We start from the raw sequence: 21,028 nt of genomic DNA, 5'->3' as shown, positions 1-21,028 counted from the left end.
CACACTCACACACACTTTGTAATTTTTATGTACTTTATTTGAATATATATATATATATATATATTGTCTCAGAAATAAGGATAAACACCAGTTTATCTTATAGTTCCTGTATGCGTTTCTCCATTATGGTTGTTTGGAGTCCAGCAGGTCTAAGTGCATTTTAATGCTCAACCACACACATACACACACACACACACACACACATGCATATATTTGTTTAAATTATTTATTGTTTTTTTGCAATTTACTTAATCATTGGTATTTTATTGTTATTTTAATTTTAATATTTCTATTATATGTAATTTTCTAGATGGTGTAATTTAATTGCTCATTTTCAATTGATAAAAGGTGTTTTTTCCTAATTTTTTAATATATATATATTATATTGTGTGAAATTTGATTTAGTATTTCTAAATTGAGTTTTTTCCCTGTAAGTTAGGATTAATATTCCCTCAAATAATTATTATTATATGTATTCATATATGTATATTATACATGTGTTATGTATGCACTCACACATATGTAGATATCACTGTCATCATCAATTTAACTTACACTTTTCTATGCTTGCATGAGTTGGACAGAGTTTTATTGAGATACACATACTACACTCACGGAGTGGTTGGCATTAGGAAGGGCATCCAGCCGTAGAAACACTGCCAGATCTGACTGGGCCTGACAAAGCCTTCCAGCTTCACAGACCCCAGTTGAACCGTCCAACCCATGCTAGCATGGAAAGCGGACGCTAAATGATGATGATGATGATGATGACATGTTCTATAGCCGGCTGCCAAGTAAAGGGGATATATCCCCATGGCCAGGTATGTTTCCATGGGAGATTTGAAATGAAAGACACTGCTGTACTACAGTGGCACACACACACAAGCATGATCTGTAATATTTGTTTGCTTGTAACACACCTTTATTTTGCATGTACCCATATTACATTGCCAGTCTTTCTCTTCCTTTATAGGTACTTGCATGTGTTAGAAGGCGGTGGTCCCAGAGTTAAGTATGAGAGTGTAGTTTGACAACCCTGAAGCACTTGAAAATTGACTGTGATCTACTATTTATTTTACTGAACTCTATCTTTGACACACTGCTGAGCTCATATGAGATTAAATATATTGCTAGCACTGCTTCAGTTTTCATCATAAGAAATTGAAGAATGGCTGCAAATTTTAATACAAGTAACTTAATATTTTCCTACATAATGAAAAATGAATGTTTTGAAATTTTTTATTATTATTTTGGAATGTCTTAACAGGATGTATGTTATAAGAAACAAATTTATTTCTTCAAAGAGAAAAAAAAAAGTGTTTTGTAAAAGAAAAAAAAAGTCAAGTGAAAATTATTTTGTATTCAAAAAAATTTAATTTGGTAGAAAACTGTAATATTTGGAGTAAACTTTAATAAATATATATATATTAACTGTTTTAGAACTGCAGTCTAGATATCATCATCATCATCATTTAATATCTGCTTTCTCATTCTTGCATGGGTTGAACAGGTCTTCTCCAACACAGCATCATGCCATTTGTTGTATTGCTTTGTTACATCTTCTGTAATGTTCAACATCCTGAGATCAGCTGTCATTGTTTCTGACTATGTCTTCTTTGCTCATGCTCACTAATATCATCATCCAACAGAACAGGTTTGCTTCATATCTCCCTAGAACTTCTCACATCCCCCTCATTCAGTGCCCTTGTCTCACTATCATGCAAGCATCCTACTATCTACTCTTCATTGGCAGAGAGAATCCCCTTTGATATTCTGAGAGGAAAGACCCGGTGGAGTCATCATTATCATCATTATCATCATCATCATTGTTTAACGTCCGCTTTCCATGCTAGCATAGGTTAGACGATTTTGACTGAGATCTGGCAAACCAGATGATCTGGCAGAGTTTCTACAGCTGGATGCCCTTCCTAACACCAACCACTTTGAGAGTGTAGTGGGTGCTTTTTACGTGCCACCTGCATGGGGGCCAGTCAGGCGGTACTGGCAATGACCTCACTCAAATCTTTTTACACATGCCACCGGCACAGGTGCCAGTAAGCCGACGTTGGTAACGATCTGGGAAATATATATATTTTTTAAAGTTTAATTTTTCTTAAAGAAACACTCACTGCCCACCTTACCCACCCATCACCCACCCACTTTCAAAAAGCTAAAAACACCCTATCTTTCACTTTCGTCTGATGTTTAACACATATGTAGAATTGTACGGAAATAGCAGATGTAAAAAAATACCAGATCATCACCAGAAAACTCAATATGCTAGAAACACCAGGTACATGACATTATTCCTGAAGAAACTTCCCTGCTTTTCAAAAAGCCAAAAGTGAAACATTGGGAGTTTGTAGCTTTTTGAAAGTGGTGAGGTGATTGGTGGATGTTTGGGAAGGAGATTTTAATGTTTCTTTAAGAAAAAAGAAAGAAGAAAATTCTTCAAGATTTGTACTCTCTGTTTTTTTTCTCTGTGGATTAACAAAAAAAAATTTTGTAAAAAAGTAAAACATGAAGAAATTGGGATGGAGAGGGGGAAAATTAAATTATTAAGAACATGTTTTTTGGGCAAAATCCTAATCTCCTGTATTGAAAGCAGAAGAAATTTAGGAAAGAAAATAGGGGTGAGGGCACAAATGTAACCTCGGACATGCTAGAAACAACAGGTAAAGGACAGAATTTCTAGGAGAATTTCCTTTTAAGTTTATAGTGAAGATCAGGTTTTTAAATATGGTCACTACAAACATGATTACAGAATAGAAAAAGGTGATTTCAATTGGATTTGAGCTGTAATTTTGCACATACACGCAGCAAGAAATAACTTAATTCATACAGAAGTTTTACCTAGAGTGTGTGTGTGTGCACCAAAAGAAGTTATTTTACAGCATTCTTTTGTTTGAAGCAGGAAAGTTGTCAACTCAATCATATGGCTGATCATATGGGGTCTTATGATTGTTTGTTAATTTCCGTAAAAACTTTTTATCTCTTTATGCTTTGAAGAGAGCAGAAAGTGAGAGAGAGAGTGAGAGTGAGTGAGTGAGTGAGTAAGTGAGTGAGTGAGTGAGTGAGTGAGTGGGTGGGTGGGCGGGTGGGTGGGTGAGTTGTCATGTATATATTTTTTTGCATGTATATGTAAGTGGCATTCACTTGCTCTCTCTCTCTCACTCACACACACAAAGCGCACACATTATCTTTCATATACACTTACATAAATACATATGCATTCATCTTTTTTGTATGTACATGTACATGTAAGAATGAAAGTGAGTGAGCATATTTCCTCATAACATTTAGAGAAATGGATGACTTTTAAGGTATACACTCGTAGAAAATGTTGTTTATGATAGTTGACTTATAGAAAGATTATAATGTAAAATTTTTGTAATGCAAATATGTAAATGAAAGTAAAGTTTATTTGGTAGCTGAAAGATTACTAAAAATATTGATGCCCCATATGTCAAAATTGGCAACTCAGTTTTTGAATGCATTCACTAATTTCCATAAAATTTTTTGTTTCTTTATGGTTTGAATCAAGCAGAAATTGGAAGAGAAGAGAAAGTGAAAAGGTGACATTTACTTTGAAATGAGAGAAGAAAGTGAAAGATGTATGTACATGTATATGAAATGGATGCATGCATGTGTGTGTGTGTGTGTGAGAGAGAGAGAGAGAGTGAGTGAAGGTGTGTGTTGTCATGTATGCATTTTTTGCATGTATATGTAAGTTGCACTCACTTGGTCTCTCTTTGTCTCTCACACACATTATCTTTCATATACACGAACATAAATACATATGCATACATCTTTTTTGTATATATATGTGTGTGTGTGTGTGTGTGTGTGTGTGTGCATGTGAGTTTGCGTGTGTGAGAGAGAGAGTGAGTGACTGTATTTCCTCATAACATATAGAGAAAATGGATGTCTTTTAAGGTACATACTCATATACAAAATGTAATGTCTTCGTCGTGGTATAAAATGTTGTTTACGATAGTTGACTTATAGAAAGATTATAATGTTAAATTTTTGTAATGCAAATGTGCAAGTGAAAATAAAGTTTATTTGGCAGCTGAAAGATTTCTGAATCTTTTGATACCCCACATGTCAAAATTGGTGACTCAGTTTTCAAATGCATTCATTAATTTTCCTGAAAAATTTTTGTTTCTTTATGCTTTGAAAAGAGCAGAAATTGAAAGAGTAGAGAAAGTGAAAAGGCGATATTTGCTTTGAAGTGAGAGCAGAAAGTGAAAGAGGTATGTACGTGTATATGAAATGGATGTGTGTGTATGTACGTATATGTGTGAGAAAGAGAGAAAAAGAGTGATTGAAGGTGTGTGTTGTCATGTATGTTTTTTTGCATGTATGTATAAGTGGCACTCAGCCGCTCTCTGTCTCTCACACACACATTATCTTTCATATACATGTACATAAATACATATGCATACGTCTTTTTTGTATATATGTGTGCGTGTGCATGAGGGAGAGAGTGGGTGACTGTATTTTCTCATAACATATAGAGAAAATGGATGTCTTTTAAGGTACACACTCATAAGGAAAATGTGATGTCATCATTGTGGTATAAAATGTTTATGATAGTTGTGTTACAGAAAAGATTATAATGTTAAATTTTTGTGATGCAAATATGTAAATGAAAAAGTTTATTTGATAGCCGAAAGATTACGTGATCTTTTGATATCCCTTACATCAAAATCAGGAACTCAGTTTTTGAATACATTAGGAACATATGTATGCATGCCCCCCCCAACTCTCTTTTATATATATAGATAATAATAATAATAGTAATAATAATAATAGTAGTAGTAGTAATAATAACAATAGTAGTAGTAGTAATAATAATAATAATAATAATAATAATAATAATTATAGTAGTAGTAGTAGTAGTAGTAGTAGTAGTAATAATAATAATAATAATGATGCAAATTGGAAGACTCATTAGCCCACTGGGCAAAATGCTTAGTGGAATTTCATCCAACTTTACATTCTGAGTAAGTAGCAGTCAAGAACTAAGGCTGATGTAATTAATGAGCCCCCCCCCCCCAAGTCAGACTTTGTGCCTAAAGGATTATTTATTCATTGGCAGAGATTACCGAATAAATCTCTGTCCAAGAGTCATTCTGTAATGTCTGTTAATTATTAATAATAAATACAATATGTGTATACTCATGTTTTGAGTTCTGTTTCCTTGTTTGCATCACTCTTTGCACACCTATACGCATGCATGCATGTGTGTGTGTGTGTGCTATTTAATATACACAGGCTTTAAGTGTGGGCTGCTATTAATTTCCCACCTCTGATAATACAATGGCTGAACAAGCTTGTATAGCACACTCTGTATTTTCAGGTAATCACTCAGACTCAAAATGCAAAATGGCTGCTCTTAAAGCTATGTTGTACTTTGAGTGTGAATGATTGCCTAAAAATACATGGCACACTATGCACGCTTGATTAACCATTGTGTTATCTGAGGCATGAAACTAATGGTAGCTCACATTTAAATTCTCTACATATTAAATGACATTTCTCTCTCATTGGATGGAGTACTATTTTTTGTTCATCAATAATGAAATATTACACGACATATATATGTATATGTATGTATTTTGCCAAATTGATAATCTTTCTTTTGCATTATAGTTGTAATCTTAATCTATCTTTCAATTTATCTTCCTGATTTAACCCATCTTTTTTCTTTTTGCCTTTCTTTTTCTTCAAAACAAGAAAGTGTGTTTTTACATGCTTTCATATTTTTTAAAAGTTATTATCGCAATATTTTCTTTGGTAGCATTGTCTTTTTCCTTCCTGTTAAAAGAAAGAAATAATAGAAAAGGATTAGAATTTAGTTAAAATATTTAATATGCATTATATTATACATACATATGTATAGTATCTCAGTTCTGATATTTTATGTATTACATACATACACATTATATATATATATATTAATATGGCAGTCTTATATATGTAAGACTAAAAGCTGTCACTGATTAGCTCCATGAGGGCATCGCCTTAAGATAGCTATTTGACACACAAACTGTGTCCATTATAACCTTCGAACAAGGGAGGTCAGCCGCTTCACACTGCCAGTCAGACAGTTACAGACGCGTTTCAGGGTATTTGCCCTTTGTCAATGTAACATAGTCAGACCCAGCAGGTGTCGCCACTGATCGTCTCTGTTCGAAGGTTTTATTTACCGAGTTTCGGTGGAATACATCCACTTGTTTTCAATAATAGAAATATTAAAATTACTAAGTCTCTCTAAAAGAGATTACGGCAGCGTTACTGGAAATTAATTGTTATCGCCATATTAATATGGCAGTCTTATATATGTAAGACTAATATGGCGATAACAATTAATTTCCAGTAACGCTGCCGTAATCTCTTTTAGAGAGACTTAGTAATTTTAATATTTCTATTATTGAAAACAAGTGGATGTATTCCACCGAAACTCGGTAAATAAAACCTTCCACCGAAATAAAACCTTCGAACAGAGACGATCAGTGGCGACACCTGCTGGGTCTGACTACGTTACATTGACAAAGGGCAAATACCCTGAAACGCATCTGTAACTGTCTGACTGGCAGTGTGAAGCGGCTGACCTCCCTTGTTCGAAGGTTATAATGGACACAGTTTGTGTGTCAAATAGCTATCTTAAGGCGATCACCTCATGGAGCTAATCAGCGACAGCTTTTAGTCTTACATATATAAGACTGCCATATTAATATGGCGGTAACAATTATATATATATACATATATACATATACACACACACATATATATATATATATATATATATATATATATATATATATATGCATACATTTGTGTGTGTATGTATATATGAGAAGTGTGTGTGTATATATATATATATATATGTATATATTCATCATCATCATTATTATTATCATTATCTTTGCTCTCCATTTTGTTTCCTTCATTTAACTGAACATGAACTTTATATATATACACGCACACACACATTACATACATACATATATATATATATATACTGTCGATGTCTTTTTTGTCTCAAACCCTAGCTCACGCATTTCCTCACAACATATTCTTTCACTCATGAAAACTTATCACACAATCACACAGCCTTTCGTCTCTAATCTTCTCTTTCTCCCTCATCTATCGGTCTTTTCTATCACTTAAATTTCTTGCCCATTGTTCCCAGTTCGCCTGCCCCACCTCCGCCCCCTCCACCTTTACCGGAAGTCCTTATCTCATCTCGTCTTCCTCTGCTTGTCTCCCATGAACACCTAAAGGCCTTACGCGAACACCACCCCCACTATATAAGGTAGTGATCATACAGTGCAAAACGTGATAGTTTAGTGTAAGCAGGTTGAACTTAAGATCATTGTTTGCTTATGAATTCTGCCAAATGTGAGCTCTCTTTTCAGGTACATGACGCCACTGTTCCCCGTCCCAGGGTCTCTAGGGCCCATACCTCCCACACCCTCAGGGTTGGCACTCTCAATGTTGGCACACTGAAAGGTAGGTCTGGCGAGATTGTCGAGATGCTTGATCGGCGACGTGTTGATATATGTTGCATCCAAGAAGTAAAGTGGAGAGGAGGGTCTGCTAGGTTCTTCACAGGCAAAGAACACAGGTACAAGGTTTTTCTGGGCAGGGAACACTGACGGGGTTGGGGGCGTGGGTATACTTATCGCTGAAAAATGGGTAGATAAGGTAATTGAGGTAATCAGAGTAAATGACAGAATACTTAAAATTAGATTAGTGATTCATCATGGATTAGCAACCATTATATCGGCCTATGCACCTCAGCTGGGGCTACCCAATGGACAGAAAGACCGATTCTATGACACCCTACTGCAGACTACCTCGTTGACGAACAACAGAGACCTTCTCTTTGTGGCTGGTGACTTCAATGGGCATGTTGGACAACATGCTGGGGGCTTCCATGGTGTACATGGAGGCCATGGTTATGGTTCACACAATGAGGAGGGAACCAGGCTGCTGGAGTTCTGTGATGCAAATGATCTTATGGTTTGCAACACTAACTTCAGGAAACCGACAAGCCACTTGGTCACCTACCGATCGGGCCGACATACTAGCCAAATTGACTACATCCTTGCCAGGAAAAGGGAAAGATGGCTGCTTATAAATGCCAAAACCTTCCCAGGAGAAGAATGTGCCCCACAACATAGACTGGTAGTTAGTGACTTTAGGATCAGGACTAAGAGGACAACCAGAAGACGACCAACATGGAGATGAAGGATCTGAAAGCTTAAAGATCCTGCGAATGGACAGAGACTTAGGGACATATTACTTGAAGCCTTTGATGAAGTAGAAGGGGATAGAGCTTCACATGGGGTAGAAGACAACTGGACGTTTCTAAGGGACAACCTGCTGAGAGCCACTGACCAGATCTGTGGCTGGTGCAAAGTCCCCTCTCGACCCAAAATAACGTGGTGGTGGAACAATGTTGTAGACTATTAGAGAAAAGAGACAGGCTTGGAAGGACTGGAAGAATGGTGGAAGCAGGGAATTGTATCAGACTGCCAAAAGGGAAGCTAGGAGACAGGTTTATTTAGCCAGAGGGGAAGCTGATAAGAAAAAATTTGCCAATGTTCTGCACCGTGAGGACCAAAGACTTGAAGTATTTCGTGTTGCAAGACAGTGTGTGAGAGAGAATCATGATGTGGTAGGAGAGAAATTGTTCGCATGGATGATGGTTCACTTGCGCTAAATGAGGATGCAAAGAGAGAGGTTTGGAGACGCCACTATGAAATGTTGCTGAATAAAGAAAATGAATGGGAGAAAGAGAGTCTGCCGAATGTCAACCCAACAGAGGGACCAGCTATCTGAGTTGACAGTTCCTTGGTAGTTAAGGCAATTAGAAGCATGAAGACAGAGAAAGCCCCAAGGCCATCAGGAATTACTGCAGAGATGCTCAAAATATCTGGCAGTGTCAGCTATAGCCTAGTCACCTGTATAGTTAACCAGGTGATACACGAAGGAGTCATACCCAATGACTGGAGAAATACCTAGCCAAAGATAAGCCCCTATACCTGGCTTTCGTTGACATGGAGTAAGCCTTCGACAGGGTACCCCAATCCCTTATCTGGTGGTCAATGAGGAAACTAGGGATAGATGAATGGTTAGTGAGAGCTGTGCAAGCCGTGAGGGTTGGCAACGAGTACAGTGAAGAATTCCGGGTAGAGGTAGGGGTCCACCAAAGTTCAGTCCTCAGCCCCCTCCTATTTATCATAGTCTTCCAGGCAATAATGGAGGAATTCAAGACAGGATGCCCCTGGGAGCTCCTCTACGCTGATGACCTTGCTCTAATTGCTGAGTCACTATCAGAACTGGAGGAGAAGTTTCAGGTGTGGAAGCAAGGATTAGAATCAAAGGGCCTTAGAGTCAACCTAGCTAAAACCAAAGTCCTAATAAGTAGGAAGGCAGGCAAATCACAAACGCCTTCAGGTAGATGGCCCTGCTCAATCTGTAGAAAAGGCGTAGGTAGAAACTCTATAAGATGCACCAAGTGTAAGGTAGGGACACATAAGAGGTGCAGCAACGTCAAAGGAAGGCTAACTAGGAAGATCGTTTTTGTATGTAGCAGATGCTCAGGAGCAATAAACACTGAAAATGTGCCGAGACCAACTTCCACCACATTCCAGGGAGAAAACCTAGAAATAGTTGATAGCTTCTGTTACCTAGGTGACCAAGTCAGTAGCGGGGGCGGGTGTGTTGAAAGTGTAACTGCTAGAGTAAGAATAGCCTGGGCAAAGTTCAGAGAGCTCTTACCTCTGCTAGTGACAAAAGGCCTCTCGCTCAGAGTAAAAGGCAGACTGTATGATGCATGTGTACGAACAGCCATGCTACATGGCAGTGAAACTTGGGCCGTGACTGCTGAGGATATGCGTAAGCATGCAAGAAATGAAGCCAGTATGCTCCGATGGATGTGTAATGTCAGTGTTCATACTCGACAGAGTGTAAGTACCTTGAGAGAAAAGTTGAACCTAAGAAGCATCAGTTGTGGTGTGCAAGAGACACGTTTGTGCTAGTATGGTCATGTGGCAAGAATGGATGAAGATAGTTGTGTGAAGAAGTGCCACACCCTAGCGGTTGAGGGAACCTGTGGAAGAGGAAGACCCAGGAAAACCTGGGACGAGGTGGTGAAGCACGACCTTCGAACTTTAGGTCTCACCGAGGAAATGACAAGAGACCGAGACCTATGGAAGTATGCTGTGCGTGAGAAGACCCAGCAGGACAAGTGAGACCATAACCCGTGGCCTCTACCTGTAGCCAGTCCACTTATGCATACTTTTCCTTCTTGGGACATGAAACTCTACTTGTTAAGACCTGTTGAGGCAAGTGAAAATCAAAATCGAAATTGATCAACATCAATGGTAATTGTAGCTGTGATACTAGTGCCGGTGGCGCATAAGAGAACCATCCGAACGTGGCCATTGCCAGTGCCACCCCGACTGGCCTCTGTGCCGGTGGCACGTAAAAAGCACCATCCGATCATGGCCGTTGCCAGCCTCACCTTGCCTCCGTGCTGGTGGCACGTAGAAAGCACCTTCCGATCATGGCCGTTTGCCAGCCTCGTCTGGCACCTGTGCTGGTGGCACATAAAATGCACCCACTACACTCATGGAGTGGTTGGCGTTAGGAAGGGCATCCAGCCATAGAAACATTGCCAGATCAAACTGGGCCTGGTACAGCCTTCTGGCTTCCCAAACCCCAGTTGAACCGTCCATGGAACTAGCATGGAAAGCGGACGCTAAACGATGATGATGATATATATATATATATATATATTGTTATATTTCGGAATGGTCATTTTGCCAGTTTAGCCAATAAAAACACACTCACTATATATTTGGTGTTATTTTGCTTCAGTATTATTTATTTTTTACATTAATCTTAATCTTATTTCAGCCAGAGTTCTTTCGTCACACTCCTGTGACAGCATCAGTGGTCCTTTGCTTTCTTCTTTAAAGTAAAAAATAAATAACACTGAAGCAAAATAACACCAAATATATAGTGCATGTGTTTTTATTGGCTAAACTGGCAAAATGACCATTCCGAAATATAACAATATCTGTTTCAACACACGACTTCTCATAATAAATCTTGCACAACAAATATATAAACGTATATATATATATATATATATATATATATATTATATATATATATAATATATATATATACACATACATACATACATACATACATACATGCATGCATATACACACACACAGAGTGTGTGTGTGTGTGCACACATGTCCTTGTATCACTGTTATTCAAACTGTCATATACTGCCATGGGGGAAATATCACCTTGTTTGGAAACAGGGTAGGGTTGGCATCATAAGAGGCATTGAGCAATCAAGAATTCTGATTCAAAGAAGTCTTGTTGGATCCATGCATGGAAAAGTAGATGTTAAAATGATGATGGTGATGATGACAATGATGATGATGATGATGATGATATAGGACGCTAATTCATCCAAGCTCACAAACATACAACGTGTAGAAACTCTGGCTGTGTCCTATCACAGCAATGTTTCATGTCAACCATGTTGTGTTCTAATCAAAGAGATTTAAAGTTTGTTGGCTTAGTTGACAGAAATAGTGGAACATCATCAGCATAATTATTTATATCATAATATTTATCAAACAAAATAAGTAAAAAAAAAATAAAAATCCATCACTCCCGAGGGTTAATTTGTGAGGGGCCAAAACAATCAGTTAATTGTTAAATCCATATGTAGAATCCCTGTTTATTCATGTGATGGTGTTGTTTTGGTCCAGTCAGTCCTGACTGAGCATACCTTACATCGAAAGTATTCGAAACACAACTACTGTATCTGTTTTGGGAATATCAATTGCTTATTGTTTTAATGAAGAAGAAAAAATATTTTAGAAATCTCTATGGAATTATCCATCGTGTGATATAAGCATGATGAACTCTCGCATCGAAGACAATATCTAAGTGTTCAACTTTTGCTGAACGACTGGCACAAATGGTTTGTTTATAGCATGGTGGGCTTCTTTGAATTTCTGTGAACTGGTGCATGGTGTACAATCCATCAGGTGTCGAAGTGATCACAGAACAATGTGAGATAAAGTGTTTTGCTTAAGAACACAACACACCACCCAGTCTAGGAATTGAAACCAATCTCATGACCATGCACCCTCACAGATAAAAACACATAAACTGGAAATATGAAATAAAATTTTTCACAATTTATTTTTGTAATTTAAAATAGATTTTTCAGTATTACTTGTTAAACTCTGTGCATTTTGATGTACAGAGTAAGTAACATATCTCTGTATTGTGAAAAGCAAGTAAAAGGGTTGATATCAGAAGGAGCACATGGCTGGAAACACTGTCTCGAAAACATCATGTGTAACTCGGTGTGAAAAAGCAGGCCTAAAAACGATGATGATGATGATTTCAGTATTACCTGTCGTTATAATTACCTTCCAAATTTTTCTCCATCTTCAATTGTGTCTGGTAAATTTTCACCTAGAGTCTCAGGCAGAGCAAGTGAAAGAAATCCTGCTATTAAAGCAGCTACTCCAAAGAGAATAAGTGGCAAACTTTTACCAAATTTAGTAGGAATGTAATTGCTCTGAAATAGAATATATTTTATAGGAATGAAATGCTTATGTTTGTATCAGTTTCTGCTGACTTCAAAATACTAGTTCCTTAGCTGAAAGTTAGATTCAAATGGATGGAGGATTCAGTTTCCCAATGACGAGATCAGAAGGAAGACAAAATTTAAGAATCTTAATGGTGGGAATAACAGGGTATTGAACTTTCTTAAGGTCACCAGTAAAATAAGGTTGGTAGCACACATAACCCATCACCTGGTTTAACAACACAACCCGGCTCTTATCTCTTAACTCTTTTGCAAGCATTCAGGTCAAGTTTCTAGTTCGAGAATGCATTCCTTCCATGCTTCTCTAGTTTAGAGACTTTGAAAGGTAAAGATCCTTCTTGAGTCATTTAGACTGATAAGGGCCAGTTTCCCAGTTTCTGTGGTGCAGATATCCCCTTCTGGACATAGGAAGCTGACCATCGTGGGGTCACTCATTTTTGCCAGCTGAGTGGACTGGAGGAATATGAAATGAAGTGTTTTGCTCAAGAACAATCAAGGAATGATCAAAGAACAACATGTCACTCGGTTCAGGAATCAAAACTACAATCTTATGATCATGCGTCCAACACCCTAACCACTAAGCCATGTGCCTCTAGTTTGGAGGCCCTATGATGGGTCATGGGCATTACCTACACCCTTGCCTAAAAGATTTTAAAAAAAAAGTGTAATTCTTACAACTGAGATCAAAACAAACAGTGCAGTACAATAAAATACAACTAACTGCCATTTGTGAGTGATTTCGTAGCATGTACCATACTTTGCTAATTATCTTAGGTACCTGTTGAAGTCCTGGTTGGGGGAAGGCGTTCAAAGCCCTCATGGATACAGGCTGTATAATATCTCTTATGACCCCCAAGGGTGACAAAAAAAATGTAAGGGGATGTGTAGTATTCGGGTGGTTGACAGCAATGAAATTGGATGGGAAAGGAGAGAGAGAGAGAGATGGTAAAGATGTGTTGGGGTGCAGCCTCAAGTTACAGAGGTGTATATATGAGTGAAGTGGTACAGAGGACTGGATAGGGTGAGTGGGTAGGTAAGTTCTTGACAGTACAAAAGGAAAGTGGGAGATAATGGGGTGGGGAATGCAGTGAATGGGTGGAGGGAAGGGAATTAGGAAACTGAGTTGCAGGGGAGAGAGACTCATTTGGGTGATATATAAAAAAACACGTAAAACTTTCTTACCAAGAGGGTAATGTAAGGGGCTGACATTCCACCCAGTCTTCCAAGACAGGAACATAAACCAAAAGCAGTATTGCGTATGACCGTGGGCAGTAGTTCTGATGCTATGTTACTAATAACAGTGGATGCTCCAGAGACACTAAATTTTCCTATTAATGCCAGAAATATGGTCAGACCAAACAAATCTGAAATGTAACAACTAAAACCTGTAACCCGTAGTGATCTGAAGATATTTCACATTTCATTTCAAATCTGACTTGGATATGTCCAAAAGTTCAAGGTGCCACACAGTGAGACTGAACCTGGAAACTATGTGGTTGCAAAACAAGCTAAACTGTGTAAGCTTAGTACAAACTTTGTTGTGTCTAGGGAGAGTCATTGTACCAATATTATTAACACATGCACAGGTTCATTTCCACTCCTCTATTATAAGTTAACTGGTTAGTTAATATTTAACCTATTGACTAATAATAAAGGAGTAGAATTGAACCAGTCTGCGTGTTAATAATATTGGCATAATGACTCTCTCTAGACACAATAAAATTTGTTTCAACACACGAATTCACACAAAGAATCTAGTAAACCAGATGCAAAAACTTAGTACAAACCTTTTCCCCAAACATACACAAATGATGATGAAGCACATGCCACTCCACATAATAAGATTAATGAACAATAAAGAGGTTTCCTTCCCCATCTGTCCAAAGTGAAATAAAGGAAAATGTAGGCTGGAAACTCCACAGCAGCAAAAAGAAATGTACTGAAATATATGTTTAAGCCAAGTTCTCCTACACCAAAGAGGAGTCCAAAAAAAACCATGTTCACAACCATCCTGTAAAAGAGAAGCAAAATGAACTAGTTCAATATATTCTTCAACTTTTGATACAAAACCGAAAAACAAAATATAATTGTAAATGATGAGAAACTAAAATATTAACTAGAAAAATATTCCTGTTTATAGCAAATGGATGCAATAAGTACACGTATTCTCTAATCATCTTTAAGTGTAATTCATTAGTCCATTTGTTTTATGTTTGTTTTCCATGTGAGCATGGGTTAGCTGAGTATTTATTATTGAATCATTGTTTTAAAGCGAGATACCTTTCATGTGTCTAATCCTTGCCTTATTTTAAATAAGGAACTGTTTATTTTTTATTCCATTAATTCCATTTGTCTTTGAAAACAGAGATAGAGGACGATTTGTCGACAGGAAATGTCAATTCAAAGTCACCATGCTTTTGCTCTATGCTTTCATTTGATGATGCAGAATATAAACATTCACACGTACACTTGTAAATCATGTTTATGCACACACACACACACACACACACGCACACACACACACACACACACACACACACACACACACACACACACATATATATAATAGAAATATGTTACAAAAAAAAAATAGAAACTACACGTGGAAATGTAAGGGGAAAGTAAGAAAAATCAACGAAAATGCACATTGTAAATAAAAAAAGTAAAAAGCAATGAATAGTATCTTACGAAACTGCGGTATGCTTGAATCTCTTTAATAATTTCATAATAAATGACTTTTATGACTTTTATTACTTTTATTCTTACCTCAGTTCATCTAATTGTATATATCTGTCGTTACCTTTCATAAAAAGCCTCCACTTTTTTTATTTACAACGTGCATTTTTGTTGATTTTTCTTACTCCCCCCCCCCCTATGTATATATATATGCATTTTGGTCTGTTAGGATAAGATGCTCCACATATTTACTTTGGAAAGTAATTCTACTGACAGTTTCTGAAAGTTGCATTAGGAGAATATCCTTTTATGAAACTTGCTTCAAATAAACAGAGAATCTGCAAATTCCATTTACAGGAATTGAACCCATGATCTTATGATCATGACTGGTAATCATGAGATTACCAGTCTTATTGCCTTTATAGAATCAAGAAATAAAGAGAAATTTCTAATCTGTCTAAAGTTAGAGATATCTCACTGGTTGACAGAATGTTAAAATTAGTAAAGTTTCAGCTTGAATTCAAACTTAAAATTTAATAAAATATTACTTACCAGTTGAAGGAAATTATTGCACATCGTATTAATAAAATTCTTGATTTGAACAAATGAAAAAGACTGACTTTTTGAGTTGGTTTTGTTTGGTCTGTGATTTGAGATGTTGTTTCCTGACTTTGCTGCAAGGAAGAAGGAGTAAATACAGCCTTATTTCTTTTGGCAATCTTTTCAAAAATATCTTTTGCCTCCTCAAATTTACTATTGGAAATTAACCATCTTGGTGATTCATCTATGATGCTGAAAAGAAGGAAAATATAATTTATTAAGAGTTGGTTGTTATTTTCATAATGCTTTGATAGAGGGGAGGAGAGAAGGTCTGTGATGAAGTGGTTAGAGTGGAGGAGAGAAGGTCTGTGATGAAGTGGTTAGCGTGGAGGAGAGAAGGTCTGTGATGAAGTGGTTAGAGTGGAGGAGAGAAGGTCTGTGATGAAGTGGTTAGAGGGGAGGAGAGAAGGTCTGTGATGAAGTGGTTAGAGTGGAGGAGAGAAGGTCTGTGATGAAGTGGTTAGAGTGGAGGAGAGAAGGTCTGTGATCAAGAGGTTAGAGGGGAGGAGAGAAGGTCTATGATGAAGTGGTTAGAGTGGAGGAGAGAAGGTCTGTGATGAAGTGGTTAGAGTGGAGGAGAGAAGGTCTGTGATGAAGTGGTTAGAGGGGAGGAGAGAAGGTCTGTGATGAAGTGGTTAGAGTGGAGGAGAGAAGGTCAGTGATGAAGTGGTTAGAGTGGAGGAGAGAAGGTCTGTGATGAAGTGGTTAGAGTGGAGGAGAGAAGGTCTGTGATGAAGTGGTTAGAGTGGAGGAGAGAAGGTCTGTGAAGAAGTGGTTAGAGAGGAGAGAAGGTCTGTGATGAAGTGGTTAGAGTGGAGGAGAGAAGGTCTGTGATGAAGTGGTTAGAGTGGAGGAGAGAAGGTCTCTGATGAAGTGGTTAGAGTGGAGGAGAGAAGGTCTGTAATGAAGTGGTTAGAGTGGAGGAGAGAAGGTCTGTGATGAAGTGGTTAGAGTGGAGGAGAGAAGGTCTGTGATGAAGTGGTTAGAGGGGAGGAGAGAAGGTCTGTGATGAAGTGGTTAGAGTGGAGGAGAGAAGGTCTGTGATGAAGTGGTTAGAGTGGAGGAGAGGTCTGTGATGAAGTGGTTAGAGTGGAGGAGAGAAGGTCTGTGATGAAGTGGTTAGAGTGGAGGAAAGAAGGTCTGTGATGAAGTGGTTAGAGTGGAGGAGAGAAGGTCTGTGATGAAGTGGTTAGAGGGGAGGAGAGAAGGTCTGTGATGAAGTGGTTAGAGTGGAGGAGAGAAGGTCAGTGATGAAGTGGTTAGAGTGGAGGAGAGAAGGTCTGTGATGAAGTGGTTAGAGTGGAGGAGAGAAGGTCTGTGATGAAGTGGTTAGAGTGGAGGAGAGAAGGTCTGTGATGAAGTGGTTAGAGTGGAGGAGAGAAGGACAGTGATGAAGTGGTTAGAGTGGAGGAGAGAAGGTCTGTGATGAAGTGGTTAGAGTGGAGGAGAGAAGGTCTGTGATGAAGTGGTTAGAGTGGAGGAGAGAAGGTCTGTGATCAAGTGGTTAGAGTGGAGGAGAGAAGGTCTGTGATCAAGTGGTTAGAGTGGAGGAGAGAAGGTCTGTGATCAAGTGGTTAGAGTGGAGGAGAGAAGGTCTGTGATCAAGAGGTTAGAGTGGAGTTGATGATCTTAGATTCTAGGTTTGATTCTCAAACTGAATCAAACCTAGAATCTAAGATCATCAACTCCACTCTAACCTCTTGATCACAGACCTTCTCCCCTCCACTCTAACCACTTGATCACAGACCTTCTCTCCTCCACTCTAACCACTTGATCACAGACCTTCTCTCCTCCACTCTAACCACTTGATCACAGACCTTCTCTCCTCCACTCTAACCACTTCATCACAGACCTTCTCTCCTCCACTCTAACCACTTCATCACAGACCTTCTCTCCTCCACTCTAACCACTTCATCACAGACCTTCTCTCCTCCACTCTAACCACTTCATCACAGACCTTCTCTCCTCCACTCTAACCACTTCATCACAGACCTTCTCTCCTCCCCTCTAACCAGGCAATTTCTTTCATGTTGGTCCACCTGACTGAAAATGAGGCCTTGCAGCAGCTGGTGAGATGAGCAACAGACTGACATCGCCCTTCTTACTCTGTCTAAAGTCTACTTTGAACCAATGGGCACATAAGATGTGAGCTTATCTGAATTTCCAAGGGGTTTATATGACGCAAAGTACAAAACCCATGACCCATATTTTTCAGGACCTCTGATAGTAGTGGGAAGACGTTATTCTCAAAGCAAGTAGTTGAAGTATAGGACAAAACAAATTCACTTTTTCTTATTTATTCCTCTGGAGTTTTGCTGGATCTTTTGAGAACTTTCTTTTCCTTTTTAAGGCTTTTTAAAAAAAAATCTAGTCTAACAATTAAAAATGACATTGTAGAATTTTTGTAAACAACATTAGAATGTTTTTTCAACGTGGTTGCAGTCCAGTAACTGAAACCCCCTGCCCCAAAGTAAAGGAATAGACAAATAAGGATTCTTCACATAATTTACAATGGATGGATAGATGTCCTCACCTTGCTTGTTGTTACCACAGCATTTCGGCTGATGTACTCTCCAGCCTTCATCGGGTGTTCTGGTGGAATTTCAAACCCAACCCTTTACTTGACTAATGGAGTGCTCATTTGGTAACAACAAACAAGGTGAGGACATCTATCCATCTATTGTAAATAATGGACATAATTCCTCATCTTAGAAATATAGAAAAGCATTCATTTGTCTGTCTATGATTCTCAAAGTGATACATTTGCAGAGGATAAAGAATATCCTTTTATCTTCTACTAGTTTCACTCACTGGACTGCAGCCATACTGGGGCACCACCTTGAAGGGTTTAATTGAACAAATCAACTCCTATATTTAAATTTCTTAAAGCTTGGCACTTACGCTATTGCAATGGGACAAACACAAAGATCACACATATGTATACGACAGGCTTTTTTTCAGTTTCCATCAACCAAATCTACTCACAAGACTGATTGACCCAGGGCTATAACAAGATAATTGCCCAAAGTACCATGTAGTGGGATTGAACTTAAGACCATGTGGTTAGGAAGCAAGCTTCCTACCACACAGCATTTCCCGCATCTTAGTAGATTCTTCTTATCTGATCACAAGCACAACACTCCATATTTGGCCAAAGTACCTCTGGCTTTCTTTCTAAGTTTAGTTTACTGGAAATTAGGTCCTACAGCAACAATCTTCAAACTGGGCTACACAAGAGAAATTGTGGAGAATACACAAGTTTTGTAGAAACACTGGACTTTTGAAGTAATCACAAATGCACCTCATGTGTCCACTTATCATTGTAAATAACGATTTTCAGCAATCTGTAACCAAAACCAAATTTCTCTATAAAAAAAATAGAATCTTTTATTGAAATGTTATCAATGAAGAGTAAATCCCTATATATCAATGAGTAAGAAATTAAAATTAGGAATCTATTAGAATTTACAGAGACATCAAACTGTTTAAAGAAGTCAACTCAATTTCACACCCAGAAAAGGTAGGTTAACTTATACACCAAAATGTCTTTGGAGAACCAAATATTCTATGTGAAATGCAGCAGGATTTGGAAAGATAGTCATAATGTTTGAATGTTTACACTACATGTTTACACTATATACTATATTCTGGCAGAAACGTTAGTGCGCCAGGCAAAATGCTTAGCAGTATTTCGTCTGCTGTTACGTTCTGAGTTCAAATTCCGCCGAGGTTGACTTTGCCTTTCATCCTTTCGGGGTCGATAAATAAAGTACCAGTTTTGCACTAGGGTCGATGTAATCGACTTAATCCCTTTGTCTGGCCTTGTTTGTCCCCTCTATGTTTAGCCCCTTGTGAGCAGTAAAGAAATATATATACTATATCGACTTGTATGCCAGAAAATGTGCTATAGACTGCATCAAAATGTTGTCTTGAATTATCATAAGCTTTCAAAGGAGCAGGTATAACTGTGTGGTAAGAAGCTTGCTTCTTAACTATGTGGTTCAGAGTTCAGTCCCACTGTATGGGACCTTGGCAAGTGTCTTTTACTATAGTCTTGGGCCAACCAAAGCCTTCTGAGTGGATTTGGTTGACAGAAACTGAAAGAAGCTTGTTGTATATGTGTGTGTGTTTGTTTCCCACAACCACCTAACAGTAAGTGTTGGTGTGTTTATATTCCTGTAACTTAGAAGTTCAGCAAAAGAGACAGATAGAATGAGTACCAGACTTAACAAAAAGTAAGGACTGGGGTTAGCCAAAAGATTCTTCAAAGTCGGTGCCCCAGCATGGCCGCAGCCTAGTGGCTGAAACAAGAAAAAGGTAAAAGATAAAAGATTTGTTCATTTTATATTCAAGCTATCAAATGTGAAAAGGAAAAAAATAATGATATAAACAAAGTCAACTTACAACCAATATAAGAAAAATGGTAGAAAGATAAGAGATGCAGCCAGACACAGAAGATGCCAATCTCTAATCAAATAAGCAATTCCAGCCATTGCTATTTGACCCGTAGCAAATGCAATGTGACTGAACAAACCAACCAGAGATCTGTGAGAATGAGGTACTATCTCGATGGCTGCAATGAAGTAAGAACAAGTATGTTAATAGAAATAGTAAATGACCATTTTAAATCCAGAATTAGGTTCTGGCTAGAATATTGAAAGACAAAAACTATATAAAGGTTGGTAATATGAATAAGTTTGCATGGAATGGTGTGATAGAAGAAACTTTGGCATACTAGGTTATTTAGATGAATTAAGGAATAGATGGTAGCTAGAAACTAACCAAATTTCCCTCCATTTACATGTTTTCACTTAAAAAAAAAAAGGAGCACATTGGATAATGTTCACCAATGTACAGTGAGTCTGAAAACGTTTGGATGGTCATGGCTGGGATATCTTCAATTGTAGGTTTTCCTGTAGGTACAACAAGGTAGAATATATTGTGAATAATTTTGATACTGGAGAAAACAAATGTTTTTAAATTTAATTTTTTTTATAGTCATTGCTTTCAACATAAGTATGTGGGGGGGGAGATTTTGTGGGGAGGTAATTGCTCCAACACTTGGTTGGTACTTGGTAAGAT

At 37.9% G+C, this 21,028-nt stretch overlaps 2 protein-coding genes across 4 annotated transcripts in view; one reads left to right on the top strand and one right to left on the bottom strand.

Moving 5' to 3' along the window:
* The window catches only part of LOC115215915 (ADP-ribosylarginine hydrolase Tri1), a 29,211-nt gene extending 27,322 nt beyond the window's left edge, over positions 1-1,889 (top strand). For both annotated transcript variants that reach the window (XM_036506150.1, XM_029785267.2), the window contains one exon: positions 974-1,889. In XM_036506150.1, coding sequence (XP_036362043.1) covers positions 974-1,031 — 58 coding nt within the window. In that variant the 3' untranslated portion in view covers positions 1,032-1,889. The remainder of the gene's footprint in view (positions 1-973) is intronic.
* Positions 1,890-5,309: 3,420 nt separating this feature from the next.
* The window catches only part of LOC115215883 (organic cation transporter protein-like), a 33,500-nt gene continuing 17,781 nt past the window's right edge, over positions 5,310-21,028 (bottom strand). For both annotated transcript variants that reach the window (XM_029785230.2, XM_036506149.1), the window contains exons 5-10: positions 20,351-20,519; positions 15,899-16,138; positions 14,458-14,681; positions 13,853-14,034; positions 12,489-12,640; positions 5,310-5,823 (exon numbers count right to left, since the gene is read on the bottom strand). In XM_029785230.2, coding sequence (XP_029641090.1) covers positions 5,754-5,823; positions 12,489-12,640; positions 13,853-14,034; positions 14,458-14,681; positions 15,899-16,138; positions 20,351-20,519 — 1,037 coding nt within the window. In that variant the 3' untranslated portion in view covers positions 5,310-5,753. The remainder of the gene's footprint in view (positions 5,824-12,488; positions 12,641-13,852; positions 14,035-14,457; positions 14,682-15,898; positions 16,139-20,350; positions 20,520-21,028) is intronic.

This window comes from Octopus sinensis, linkage group LG9 (genome assembly GCF_006345805.1).
Source record: "Octopus sinensis linkage group LG9, ASM634580v1, whole genome shotgun sequence".
NCBI lineage: Eukaryota > Metazoa > Mollusca > Cephalopoda > Octopoda > Octopodidae > Octopus > Octopus sinensis.
Note: the sequence above shows the minus strand (reverse complement) of the source record. Positions and strands in the feature narration are given on the sequence as shown.